The sequence below is a fragment of the Colletotrichum truncatum genome (assembly GCF_014235925.2).
Source record: "Colletotrichum truncatum strain CMES1059 chromosome Unknown Contig_0009, whole genome shotgun sequence".
Lineage (NCBI taxonomy): Eukaryota > Fungi > Ascomycota > Sordariomycetes > Glomerellales > Glomerellaceae > Colletotrichum > Colletotrichum truncatum.
The window spans coordinates 1480155-1493887 of record NW_027222406.1 but is presented as its reverse complement, the minus strand read 5'-3'; the positions used below and the strand labels follow the sequence as shown (position 1 = coordinate 1493887).

The 13733-nt window shown below is 52.7% G+C and overlaps 5 protein-coding genes across 5 annotated transcripts; 2 read left to right on the top strand and 3 right to left on the bottom strand.

The window, feature by feature from the left end:
- Positions 1 to 654: 654 nt before the first annotated feature.
- On the top strand, positions 655 to 1644 carry CTRU02_212927 (putative epoxide hydrolase; the record flags this gene model as incomplete). The annotated part of the gene is made up of 1 exon (XM_036721492.1): positions 655 to 1644. One exon carries the CDS (start codon positions 655 to 657, stop codon positions 1642 to 1644), a length of 990 nt encoding a protein of 329 aa, XP_036586661.1.
- Positions 1645 to 3249: 1605 nt separating this feature from the next.
- On the top strand, positions 3250 to 4227 carry CTRU02_212926 (mipc synthase; the record flags this gene model as incomplete). The annotated part of the gene is made up of 1 exon (XM_036721491.1): positions 3250 to 4227. The coding sequence occupies one exon, from the start codon at positions 3250 to 3252 to the stop codon at positions 4225 to 4227; it is 978 nt and encodes a 325-aa protein (XP_036586660.1).
- A 105-nt stretch (positions 4228 to 4332) lies between these two features.
- On the bottom strand, positions 4333 to 5868 carry CTRU02_212925 (uncharacterized protein; the record flags this gene model as incomplete). The annotated part of the gene is made up of 1 exon (XM_070205937.1): positions 4333 to 5868. The coding sequence occupies one exon, from the start codon at positions 5866 to 5868 to the stop codon at positions 4333 to 4335; it is 1536 nt and encodes a 511-aa protein (XP_070060330.1).
- A 1310-nt stretch (positions 5869 to 7178) lies between these two features.
- Positions 7179 to 9154, bottom strand: CTRU02_212924 (DNA photolyase; the record flags this gene model as incomplete). Its single annotated transcript, XM_036721489.1, has 2 exons — positions 7179 to 8880; positions 8982 to 9154. 2 exons carry the CDS (start codon positions 9152 to 9154, stop codon positions 7179 to 7181), a joined length of 1875 nt encoding a protein of 624 aa, XP_036586658.1.
- Positions 9155 to 10670: 1516 nt separating this feature from the next.
- On the bottom strand, positions 10671 to 12086 carry CTRU02_212923 (vea protein; the record flags this gene model as incomplete). Its single annotated transcript, XM_036721488.1, has 1 exon — positions 10671 to 12086. One exon carries the CDS (start codon positions 12084 to 12086, stop codon positions 10671 to 10673), a length of 1416 nt encoding a protein of 471 aa, XP_036586657.1.
- Positions 12087 to 13733: the final 1647 nt, after the last annotated feature.

The following is a 13733-nucleotide window of genomic DNA, read 5'->3' as shown; positions in this document are numbered from 1 at the left end:
CAAAAATGAAGTACGGCGGTACTTGATAGCATTGTAAGTACATCCCTCATCCTGAGCCGATGTTAGATTGTTCATCGCATGAACTGCCGAGCAACTGTAGACGGAGAGAACGGAAAACTCCTTACAATATGACCACGTGCTTTTTTAGAATAGCAGGGATACTTCGGTTCAATCAAACATACGGTTTATTATCGCCTCTATCGGCAGCGGCGGAATATGAGTCAATAGGTTCAAATGAAATCTTGTGATGTATGTTGGACAGTTGAGTCATGACTGCTATGACCTGTTCTAAAACTGATTTCCCCTTGTCTCTGGCAAGCCGGTTGGCTATGCTTTTCCGGGGTGTCCAGTCACCGTGAAATCGAGTTACACCGTGATGCGACGAATAACACGTCAGCCTACAGAACTAGAAGACTGTATGATACAATTCTAATGGAGAAGCAGGAGTAGATGTACAACCACCGGTCAGTCCGTCGTTCTTTCTTCATTTTGTGGTACCTCTCACTCAGAGCCAATGCGAGGACAATGCCAGTGCGATAAGTCGCGCGCAAAGCATCTTCAGTCCCCACAGAGGTGATTACTATTTAAACACATGATCGCTCCTAAAAACGATTATATTGCAAGCAGTGAGTATAACACCATACTACAAACATCATGGATCTTTCAAAACTTACAAAAAAGACGCTCAAAGTCTCTAGAGGCTTTACCTACACCTACTACTCCGCAGGTGCCCAGGAGGCAAAGCCTACCATCGCGCTTTTCCACGGTTGGCCCGACTCGGCAAAGGTCTGGGCTGGGTTCGTCAATGACTACCTACTACCGCATGGCTACGGCGTTATCGCCCAGGACTGCCTCGGCTACGGCGAGACCTCCAAGCCCACCGACATCGAGTCATACGGATGGCAGCATATAACGACCGACATCGCCGAGATCCTTGACGCTGAGAACGTGCCCAAGGTCATTTCCCTCGGCCACGACTGGGGAAGTGGCCTAGCCCAGAGGCTTTATCACTTCTATCCTTCACGGGTACAGGCCCTTGTCATGGTGAACGCTCCCTATATGCCACCAAGTGGAGACTTCGACCTGGACTCGGTGAATGCCAGAACCCGGGAGGCCTTCGGCATGGGTCTCTTCGAGTACTGGCACTTCTTCGCCTCGGAAGACGGTCCTGGCATAATGAACCGTAACCTTGAATCTGTATACAGTGCATTGTTTGGTGACCCTCACACTTGGCAAAACACATTTTGTACTCCTGGTGGGATGCGCAAGTGGATCAGCGAAGGCCACACACAGCCGACACTACAATACGCTACGCCCGAGCACAAAGCCGACTTTATGGACCGCTTCTCTGAGGAAGTTGGATTCCAGGCATCGTGTTGTTATTATAAGTCAACTGTATTTGGTGTCCAAAATAAGGCGGAAAAGCTAGCGGCCGAAGGCACGATGATGGTCAACGTGCCAACCCTTTTCTGGGGCGTTGAACAGGACTATGTGTGCAGGCCCGCCGGACTTCAGCCGAGTATCCAGGCTGGGCTACTGCCGAATTTAAAGATAGTCACAAGAGAGGGTGGACATTGGGCTCTACTTGAGAAACCAGCTCAATTTGGCCAGGATGTGCTGGGCTGGCTGCAAGAGACATTCTAGGACAATGCCTCTCGGTCAACGTGTTATCACCAGATGTTACGCTTGAATATGCCGCTGAGGATGTTATTGAAATTGCCGAATGGGGCTGATGTATTGTAGAGACGTAATGAGACTAGGAACAAAGAAAAAGAAAAAAAAGAAGAATCTTCTCTCATGGTTGATCAGTATAGAAGTTTCCAAGTATCGTCAACGGTTTTTCTCCGAGCCCGCTGACATGCAAATTGCAATAAGTCATGACCCCGTTTTACGTTTTTCCCTAATTCTAAACTGTAACATGCGCTACTATTGGACTAGGAAAGTGGCAGTTGTCACACCATCCAAAAGCGGCAGCTCACGCGGTCGCGAGTTCCGTTATTTGTCCGTGTGGTAACCCAATTTTGACGTTCGACCAAGAGCGTGGTGCAAAATGCTGCTGCCTTGAGCTAGGGTACACAATGCTGCTGCCTTGAGTGGGTTCGGCTCATGCGCCGTAACAGCATGTGGGTTCACCAGAGACAAAAAGTATTAATAAACATTTGACAGAAAATTAAGAGATTAGCGTTTAGACCACTTGCTTTTATTTTTCGAAATTGGAAACTTGCGTCTTCGACCACGAGCCGGAATGTTTCCAAGCAACGTCGGACTCTCCATTGTATGAGATTGAGGCTCTTGGTTTACTGCCAAACTATCAACTTGCATTCTCCTATATACATCACTAGCCCAGGATGTTCAAACTCTAGTATATGCGCGATGGGTATCAACCCCGTTTGATGTCTTAACCTTCTTAATCTTTTAATACGACAGCCCTGGCAATACTGGGTGGAGCACAAGGGGGGGGGATTGTTTTCCGGATCATTTTGTTAATTCAGAAATGTCACCTGCCCACGAAGTTCCACGGGGGTCTTTGCTTTGCAAAAGTGCAAATGTCCAAAAGACTGGAGGGTTTTGACAGCTTGAGTGGTTGGATAATTCCGAGAGCTCAATTGACCCGATTGAGTAGAGTAGTTAGCCTCGCGAGGCGTACCTTGGCGTGTAAATGGACTAGCGTCATATGTGGCGTTTTGTGACCTCGTATGGATATTTTGTGTTGGGCATTTTTTGTTTGCGGCGTGGTAGACACTAGTCTCTGACTCGTTGGTCAAGGGGTTTTACACGCAGAACCAACAACCAGGATCCCTTTGGGTGATGCCTGGGTCGCAACGGCATTGGCCAGCAAACGGCCTCGACCGATTCTGGACGCTGTCACATTGCTGCGCCCAGTGCTGCCGCGTAGTCCACCTCTACTCCAACGATCGTCAGTTACGTTAATAGGGGGCTGCGTCGTGAAGGTAGGGTAGACGATGCTCGTGTCTCCGGTTGATGCTAGATGAGGCAATTTCGTGGGAACCCCCTCGACGCTCTGTATAACTGGGCCTCTCTGGATACTCGCGGTCATGAAATGGGTCTAGTATATTTTACTGTTAACTCTTGAAAGACACCAGTACTCTCTGTTATTGAAATATGTCGTACTGTTACCGTTAACCCCTTTCGTAACTTCAAGCCTTTCTTTTACTTATTTCCCAGATACCCTTTTTCTTGCAACTGTTTCTCGCATCAACTAAACTGTTATTATTTACTTTGTTCACAATGGTTTCTCTACCTCGAGGAAGTTGTCTCAAACTTTCTGTAGTTGCAATTGTCTCCATCACAGCCGTCGTCGTTCTCCATCAACTCAGCTACACAAACACAAACGACTTTAGCCTCCTAAGCCAGCCCATCCAAGTGCTGAACGAATGCCCAGTCTCCCCTGAAGGCGAAGGCGACTTAATCGCAAAAACAATCCCCAAAACCATCCACCAGATCTGGAAAACGGCCGACGTGAGCACTTACCCGGCGACTCCTTCGCACGATAACTGGAAGGCTGCGTTCGAACCGAAGAACTACACCGTAAAACTCTGGACCGACGCCGACATCCTCGACCTCATCAAGAAAAACTACACGTGGCTGCTGTCCACATACGAGGGCTACGATCAAAACATCCAGCGAGCGGACCTAGCACGGCTGGTCGTGATACACGCGGAAGGGGGCACATACGCAGACCTCGACGTCCACCCGCGTGACGGCGAGGCGATTATGTGTCTGCAGCGCCATGGCTTGCAAGGCGCTTTCGGGCCTACGGGGGGCTCGACTGGCCTGAGTAACCATTTTTTCATGGCCGAGAAGAACTCGGATTTTCTCAAGTGGGCCCTCCAAGAGGCAAAACGACGCGGCGGCTCGAGTTCGAAGCGGATTCTCTTACCATACCTTAGAGTTTTCTGGTCCACCGGCCCGCTAATGTTGACGGCGGCATTCCAGCAGTACTCGTGGATGTACGGCACATTGGCGCCGCAGGTGGTGCTGCTGAGCGAGAATTATGTAGGAACGATGATTGCTCACGCAGCAGGGAGGTCGTGGCACGGATCAGATGGACAGGTGCTGAACTATATCTCAGACCACGTACAACTAAACGGCATATGGGTGGCTGTGTCATGTTTGGCAGTGCTAGTTTTCTTTTGTATTATGAGGCGTTATCGAGCGGACTTGTCTTATAGAACATGTTGTAAGAATAGACACTTTGAAGTTTAACGAAACGGCATTTACAGCAACAGTGACGGTAATGTGCGCATGACAGGCCAGAGTAATTAATCCTATTTGTACATTAATCATTACTAGGTACCTCCCCTGCGAGCACTAAATATGAAGGTTCTCGAGCTCTTCCTGGAGCACCTTCACCGGACGGAACGTGCTTGTAAAGGGGCGCCCAAGCTGCGTGACCCTGAATTTTACAGTTTCCTCCTCCGTGTGCGTCTTGCCTTCGGCCTTTGCCCTATCCTCCATGATCTGCGCAACGCTTTTCACTTCTTCAAACTCGCCCTTAATGCCGCTTTTCTCTTCGCCCCACAACTCGAAGAACGGGTAGCCGTGGTTGGCATACGTCTTGGCATCCACGGGCGTGTCTGGGGCCGGCTGGCCAGTGACGTTTCGGAACGACTCGATATCCAGAATCTGAAGGTTCACCATCACCGACGCCTCGACGTCCCACACATCAGATGGATAGGGATCAGCTTCGATCACCTGATTGATGAGACCGCCAGCAGCGAGGCCCATCTCGTTAACCTCACTCGCGGACTCGGGTCCACTTGCACTATCCATCATCATCGTGTTCATCGGGGCCATGCCACTGGGAGGCGGGGCGGCGCATGCTAACATGACGTTCGCCTGCGGAGCACCGCATCTCGCTGGAAATTGTAAGCTAAGTTCCATGTTGAAACAGAAGGGTAACATACCTCTGAACATGCCGCGTCGTACTGGCTCTGACTGGATGTGGGTGACGCTGAGCGTAGAGAACTTGACAGGGAAGTAGACGTCGCCGAGCTGGACATCATCGTCAAAGTCCATATCAAATTGGCGGGGCCCCAGGGGCTTAGATGTGTGGTTGCTGAGAAGCTGCTCCTCTACAGCAATGTCGAACTCATCCCGAATGCGTAGCTTGACGTCCTTCCATGTGCTCTCTTCCGTAAGACCCTTGTTAGCCAGGTTGAATGTGCGAGTGACCACTTTCTGTTCCTTATCTTCATAGCGGACGTCGAACTCGGTCGGGAAGTTCTTTTTAATGGGGATGATCTCAATTTGGATACCGCCCACGTTCTCCTCGCCGGTGACCTGGGCCTCGACAGAAAACCCGGAGCCCTTTGGCTGAGCAACGAACTGGCGAATCTTGCCATCCTCGGAAGCAATACCATCCAGCCAATGCTGCTCGGGGAGGACCATGTAGTCCTGAATGGGCTTGCCGCTGTTGAGCATCTTCTTCCTCTTCTCCTTTGTCTTGTCGTTCTCCGTCATGGGGAAGCCGGAGACGGCGTTGACACCGCCGACGTAGATCTTGATGGCAAACGGAGCGCCCGCAGAGAAGCTGATCCACATCGCTTCGCGCTGGTACATAGGGAAGAAGATACCGCCCTTCTTGACCATGTCCTTGGGCATGTTTTGGGTGTAGTCGCGCACCTTGAAGAGAGGGAAGGCTCCAAGACCTGGGGGCAGAGCATTGATGTCTTTGTTGTCGGGCACACGGATTGTGCGGTTCAGTTGCATAGAAAGGGCTTCGCTCTTGCCGCCATGTGAGACGACAATACTAGTAGCTGGCTGCGGAGGCTGGCGAGGCAGGCTGACTCTCAGTTTCCTGCCGGCGTTGATGAGTTCATCGTCGCTTGCGCGCACCTCTGGCATCACTTCGACCGTGTCGGCCTCTGAGACTGGGTTGATTCTCGTCATGTTGATGGTTTAATGTTGTTATGTGAGGAAGTCACCTTGATACTTTGGAGTTTGAAATGATCGTAGGAAGATGCTGTGAAGAGATTGAGGGAATGAGTTGTCTTGAGCTGTTCTTATATAAAAGTTAGAGCTCTTCACATGCCCAGTTTATTCTGATCTAGATTAGGCAGGTTCTATCAAAGCATGACTCAATTTGGTCGACATCAATGGCTGTAAGGTGTTGTTTTGTGAGGGGTTCAGCCTCATCACGACACCAATGACGGCCACGAGCGTTGAAAGAGGAAGGACAAAGAACGGATATGATTGGGTCTCTTCGGTTGAAGCTGGCTGCCTCCAGAAAATGGGGGCGCTGATTGGACAGATCTGGTAGATCTGCCGTTGTCCACCCCTCCAGCTTGTAGCACGGGCCCTCCGTGAACCCCACCTAGTTTTGCGCAACGGCGGATTACTGCTGGAAGGAACTCGCTAGCAACTCTGGCAGCTTCGTTTGGTATCGCGGACTCTTTTTTTTTTTTTTTTTTTTTTTTTTTTTGCCTCATCCATACTTCGCAATCTCTATTGTCTGTCTTCTTCTCATCCATCTTCTTATCACTAGTCTTCTACATCGAATACATCCTGCAATGCTCAACTTCTGCATCGTAACCTTCCATCTGGCGCATCTGTATTAGGCACGTTGTCTTGATGGCTCAACTGCCGTTTCGTCTTGACGGTTACCAACACCAGAAACACATGAAAGCGGTCTTCAAGAATTGATAGCACTCCCTACGGGCCTTTAAGGCATTTTACAGCATTGTTGTACCGAAGCTTTTGGTTTCTGGATGCACACAACCTTCACTGTGAATCCGGGCCAACACAACACCTAATCACTAGCCTGCCAGAACCATTTAGCAGCTCAGCCGTACCAAACATGACCGGAAAACTAGGGTTCAGGAGTGCGGTACCTGCAGGGAACCGTTTACCCCTTATCCACACAGGAATCAGACCACAGCCCCAGAATGATTACTGTGCAACCGCCGCCCGCCAAACTGTTGGACTTGTGCAGCCCCTCTCGAACCCAGGTCCCCGGTTCTGCCAGCTTTGCCCCACCAGGTTCTGATTGGCGGTGTAGACGAATGTCAACTGGCGGGCTCGCCGCCCATCAGGCCACCCAGAAACCATGTCTCAATTCTGCCCTGATGGGTGCATACCCTGCGACGACCTGGCCGTCTTTGCAAATGACAAATGACAGTGGCTCTTGGTGTCTCAGAACTCCGTTTGACAGGCCCCTAGGCCTTTTGTTTCTTGTCCGCATGCTGCTCGGCACTACCCTCTTCGGCAGCCCGTTTGGCTGGTGTGATCTCGTTGCCCTTGATCTGGGGGCCGTCGTCTTCGGCCTGGTCCGCTCCTTCACCGTCGTCGCTCTCGAACTCTTCCCTGACCTCTGCGCACTTGCCTTCAAACAGCTTCCGCCAACCGCCGTTGGTCACCTTGTCGTCGTTTCCGTGTAAGCCAACCTCGTACGCCTTCTTCATCGACTGCAGGCACACCGTCCTCCGCTCGTTGAAATCAAACATGGGCTTCGGATACACCCCCTTTTCGGCAGTCTCCCCACGCCCTGTAATCCGGACGCCAGCCTTCTTCTGGTCGGGCAGCGGGGCCTTCCACGGCTCGTAGATGTACTTTGCGTCCAGGCTCTTGAGCTCCGGTACCCACCGCCGCACAAAGTCCCCGTTCTTATCCCACTTCTGGCCGAAAGATATAGGACTATAGCAACGGAAATATTGCGAGAAGAAGGCTGTACAGCTCAGCCACTGCCAGTTCCCCGCGTTGCAAGCCGGCTCGTGATCGAGGAGCCACTCCTCAAACACCTCGCAACCGCGCTCCCAATCAATGTAGCAGCCTCCTCGGGTGAGGAAACAGGCCACCGAGTGGCGGCCCAAGTGATGAATCCAACCCTCCTCTCGCAGCTGCCGCATCAAGGCGTCGATCCACGGGAAGCCCGTCATCCCGTACTTCCACCTCCTGAACCACTCGTCCGCCTGCTCTGAATCAACATGATACTCGCCGGTGATGAGACCCGTCTTGGAGTCAACCTTTGACGGCAAGTGCCATGGGATGAAGCGACAGTAGGGGTTATTTGCCGTCTGCGTAAACCTGTATCCCAGTGCCGCGTGCGCCGCAAAGTACATGTCGCGGAACAGCAGCTGTCCGATCAAGCTCTCCGGCACTTTCGACGCCCCCTTGCCGTACTTATCCGCAACCTCCTTCACCCCCCAGTAGAACTGCCGCACGGATAGTGCCCCAAAATGCAAGAACGGCGACATAAACGTCGTCGACTGCGGCTCGAAGGCCGCGGGGCTCGTCTTGGGCTTCTCGAACGTGGCCGTGTACTTCTTGTTCGCCAAGATGTCGTCCAGCATTCTGAGCGCCCGCGTCTCCCCTCCGCGGTGGGGAGTGCTCGCCGACGGGAACCCGAGCTCCTCCATCGTCTCGATAGCGAAATCGCCGTTGGGCCCCGAAATCTTCCTGTAAGCCGAATCCTTATCCGTGCGCTGCCCCGCGTTGAAGTCCGGCTTCGTGTCAGGCGGCGTCTGCTCAAAATCCACCGGCATGTCCCCGGGATCCGGCAGCTCCTGTGGCGGCGGGATCGGCTTCGCTATGGGGCCGACTTTTGCGCCTGCCGCCTGCAACTGCGTTATAGACATTGTGGGCTTGCCGCCGTGCTTCTCGACCACGGCGTCGCTGTCCCATAGGGTTCGCCCGCTCTTGACGATGACTTTTACACCAGCGTCCAGGGCTGCTTTGATCACGACTTCATCCCTCTCGCGACCGTACGCGTCCGTGTCCTTCTCAAAGACGAGATGCGTCACCTTCCACGCCTTGAACAACTTGGGGAATAGCGTTTGCGGGCCCTCACGAAGGACGAAGAGCTTAGAATTGGCGTTGAGTTTAGTGATGCTCTCCGAGAGGTCATTCTGGCAATCTAGACTACGTGCCATATACACAATAGTATTAGCAAAAAAAAAAAAGAATAACCACTTCATGAACCAATCAAGTCCCGGCGTGTATGTGACGGAGGGCCAACGCACAGGAATTGCCAACGATTCAGACCCCCTCGGGCGCGGTAGACGTAGTGCGGATCCCAAGTGAAGATGGGCCAGAACACGGCCGGGTCGAGCGCAAGAGCGGCCGCGAGGGCGGGTGAGTCGTGCAGTCGAAGGTCGGTCCGGAACCAGTATATGACGCGGGGGCGGGAGGACATGGTGTGACCGATAGACAGGACGAGTGAGCGAGCGAGTAAGCCCCGTGCAAAGGGCCTGGAGGGGTAGTGTGTAGTGGTGGTGGCTGCAAAGATTGGGGGGGGGGGGGGGGGGGGGGGGGTTCAGTTTCGAGGGCCGGGTGGAAATTCGCATATCACTGAGGAATGTTGCAGAGCAGGAGAGAGATCTCGACGGGGAAATCTGAAATCGGCCGCGGCCATCTCCTTCAAAAACGGGAGCTATGGGTCCGGCAGAGGAGCTATGACCAGAGGTATAATGATGTCAACGACTTTAGACGACGCTAGCACTCAGGAACGTTGATCTCTCTCTTCAAAAAACTTTAAGACGGTGGGATCCATAAACCAGGTTATCCAGCGCATTGCACGGTGGGAATGATATTTTTTTTTTTTTACCCTCTTGTTAATTTCTTTTTGTTTTTTTCTTTTCTTCTAGCTCTTTAAACTTTGGTCCTCAGTCAGGGCTACCCCCTCCCCAGAAGTTTAGCGTTCACGCAAGAAAAACCGGCTCCCCACGATCTGGTAGAAAAGTGTAAGAACCATGAACCCTGACTCGGACGGTCCCCATTTCCGGGTTTTCAACCGCTGATCCAGGGAGATTACGGGTACCACCCGGCCAGCACGACCAACATGCAATTTTATGTGGGTAAATAGGTGTGAGGAAAAGCATGTCTGATGAAAAAGCCGATCGAAACCGAGTCCGTCCCTTGTGTCTCGGGCCGTGGAGGATGAAGGTAGGTGTGGATGCTCGACTCCGGAGCCGGCAGCCCGAGGAACCCTGTGTAAAACGATGGCCCGGTGGCCGGATACAGATCGTCGACGCCTACGACTTGGCAATGGGCCGATGTCTAAGTCAAATCTGGCCCCTCGCTGCGCATCTCACGTGTTGCTATCATGCGAGCTTGGCCCAGCATCGTTCGTGATCGGCGCTCCCTTGTTTGCGGCTCAAAGTAGTCACATGTGGCAAGCTTGACGAAACATATGGAAGCAGAGAGATGCATGTCCGAGAAAGGCGGCGCCCCGACTTGATTGTCTGTTGTTACCTAGCGAGGTAGCAGCAGCAGAAAAACTCTGTACCCGTTTGGGAGAGCTAGACGATTCTATACATGATGGTGCCTCTTCCCGCTGGCAATGCAAAAAATCCAAATACGACAAAACCCCGTCAGACGTCCCCTTTCTGCATGATCATAACCCGTAAAGATCCACTAGGGTATATAATAGATACGAAGAAATGGTGTATAGTTGAAACAAGGAAAAAAACAAAAGAAACGAGGATCCAACATGAATAAAATGACAGTTTGCCGAGACCTCGAGGCCGTGAAGAAGTGCATACTTGGTCTTGTAGGCCTGTACAAGATTGTTCGCCGGAAGGGGATTCCCAGTTGAAAAATATCGCCGCCGTGTATTTGCCGATTTATCTGACTCCAAATCAACGCCATTTAAAGACTGCCCCAGTCAATGCACCAGTAGACGGTTCTCTTCTCTGCTGCCGGTGCTTAGTTTACCGCTGCTTCTTGGGCTTCTTGCGCTTGCCCGTTGAAACAGTATCTTCATCATCTTCATCACTGTCGTCTTGACGGCGAGACTTGGCACCTGACTTTTCGTTACCCTTCTTGATGGAGATGAGACAGCCTTGTTCCTTTAGGCGTTTGGTTAGGGCTGTGCTGGCCTGCATGCCTGGGAAGTCCTTGGCATTATACACAGTAAAGACATCGCTCATGATGGTAGATCTGATCGGGGCTATCCTAGCGCGATGGGTGGGGTCGACGACGACCAGGACAAACTTGAGGCGGTAGTGGCCGGGTGTGCGGACCGACATATCAGGGAAGCAGAAGAAGCAGCCCTCTTCGCCGTGCTCATCTTGCCCTACGAAAGGCGAGGAAACAAGTGACCCCATGATGCGCTTACCCGGTCGTACAAAGTCCGGAGGCATGTCGGTGCTGTCAACCGTTCCGGACTCGTCCCAGATGCTGCAGTGGACAACATAGGATGGGTGGTGGACTCTTTCGTACATTTCATCAGCGGACAAGTCGGGGTTGTTAATCTTTAGCTGAACGATGGGCGGCGGGTCGATAACTCTGCGGTCCCTCTCTCCATAGCCGCAGCATCTTGCCGCAACGGGCTGCTGTCGGAAAAAGATTTCGTATTCGTTCTTGCGTAGCGTGGGCTTCTGTTCTGGGGCACGTTGAGCCGACTGTGAGACTCCGCCGCCGCTAAGAAGATCTTCAATCTTGACACTCCTGTCAGGCGGCTGGACGGTCGATCCAGATCGTACCGGAGGCATCCTTAAACTTGGAGGAGTGAAGGGGATGGGAACCTTCCCGTCATAGTTGCTGTTCGGCCCACGCGGGGCGGTGGGCATTGCTGGCGGTTGGTTCCGCATGATGAAATGCTGCTCCCTTGCTTCCCGAAATTGGTCATTGGACTCACGGCCCGCCGGTGATACTGCCGGCGACTCCCGAGGGGCTTCCTGGTGATACCTGGGCATGGGTGCCCGGTATTGGTCGTTGGCTAGTGAGGGATGCGGTGGTGGTTGATAGTGTTGGTATTGAGATGGCGGCTGTTGGTAGCCAGGAGAAGGAGGTTGGTGGTACTCATGGTGGTGATTGTACTCAGGACGATGGTACTGCGAGTGCTCTTGTGCGAACGGTCTGGGCTGTGAACTGGACATAGCGTTCATCGAACCCGTGGGGGGCGGCAGACGGGAGTGTTCAGGTTCGTAGGAATAGTAGCCTTCGGCGGCAGGCCTGGGCGGGCCATAAGTGGGTGAGGGAGCCCACGAGGTATGTCTTTGAGCCATGTCGTCTTGTTGTGCTCTTTGGTCATAGGTGTAGTGTTGAGGGGATGGACCGGTGGGAGTGAAAGCCATGGGAGAGATATCTAGACTCAGATCAGGTGCTGCAGAGGCAAAGTTCATTTGTTAGCAACAACGACCGTTCCGGCGCGAAGCCTCGATCCACGTTCTCGTCTCGAGATGTGGCGGTCGGAGGGAACTCACAGAGTGGAGAGGGTCTCAGATCCGTCCTCAGCCCTTGACCGAGTTGGGTGTGGAGAGGAGGCTTTCAGCTCCGGATGCGCTCAAGATGATCGGCGTGTGGAAAAGGTGAGAGTGTAGGTTCAAATTGGCGATTGTGAGTGGACGACTTAAAAACGGCGTCAAGTGGTAAATGCAGATCAGGCCACGTCCATGTGAGCTCTAGGCAGAGAACAAAGATCGAGGAGGCTAGTTGGTCTTCTGGAGAAGAATTTCGGACGCTGAAGAACGAACAGACAGGTGGTAGCAGAGCTTTTGTGCTCGTGGCTTGCTCAATGGCTCTCTTGTCTTGGCAGACGAATGTGGGCAAACGTCGCTTGAAGCCAAGACTCGTAGCACAACAGAGACAATACGTTCCCTTTTTTGTTTTTTAACTGCCCAGGCCACCACGATTGAGGTGCGCAGTTGAGACACGGTCTAGTCGTTATCGGTGCGGAAAAGTGCGGGCATTTACAGGAGCGAGTGAATTGAGCGTCGTGGGTGTAGCTGTCAAGGAAATGGGAGTCGAATAACTGGGTAGATCCTTGTATAGAGTTTGGGCTAGTTGACCCGGTCTGACGACGAAACCCAGGAACCGGGAGAAGCGATCAGCGGAGAAGGATGTTCGATTCGGGTGGACAATACACAATGGCGTTGCCGGCGGCACGACGTCGAATGTCGTGCAGTGTAGTGATGGCAATATGGGATGGCAATTTAGCGTCAAAGGAGCGAAGGACCTCAGGCTTGTAACCTAACGTGCGCCGGTGAGATAAAGTAGAATAAGATCCAGAAGGTAGTGTAAAGTAGAAGGGGAAAAAAGGGCGGCGGTGCGCGGTGGGGGTTGCTAGCATGTATATGAAGCTGCGGGTAACTAGACAGGGCCAGTACGCAATTCCAACAGTCGGTTTGCGGGCGCCAAAGGGGATGGACGAAAGGACTGAGGGATTGGGGGGATGGCTGGATGGATGGATGGATGGATGGATGGATGGATGGATGGACGGAGACGAGATAGGCTAGGCTGGATAGCTGGGTAGCTGGCTGGCTGAGATGGGTATCAATTCCCTGTTCGCTCAGTCCGCGGCCTGTAGATGCTCAGTGCAGCGTGCAACACCGTCCGTATGAAGGGCCGAGTCTGCACTCGCTTGAGTGGGTTAAAACGTTGAAACAGAGGTGGGAGGGAGTGGTTGAGGATGAGGAAGAGAGAAGAAAAACGAGCGAGGGCGAGGACGAGAACAAGGGCGGGAGTCTAGCAGCATCAGCACGCGGCGTCCGCAAAGCGCCATGTGCAGTGTTGGCTTGTCTTTTCTTGTCAAGGAGGAGAGACCGGGGTCGGGCCCCACGTCGGACAATGTGATGGATGGGGAGAGAAATTGGAGCCTTGGGGCCTTTGGGGCTTGTGTGGAATTGGTCCAAGGTTGGCCGCCGAGAACAAGAATGAATGAGGTATCTGTACCTACTGCGTAAGCGAGGATGGAGGATGAGGAAAATGATGGCAGTGAATGCACGTCAGAGACGAGTTGCGACAGCCGAGACGGAGATCTTGCAACTTGT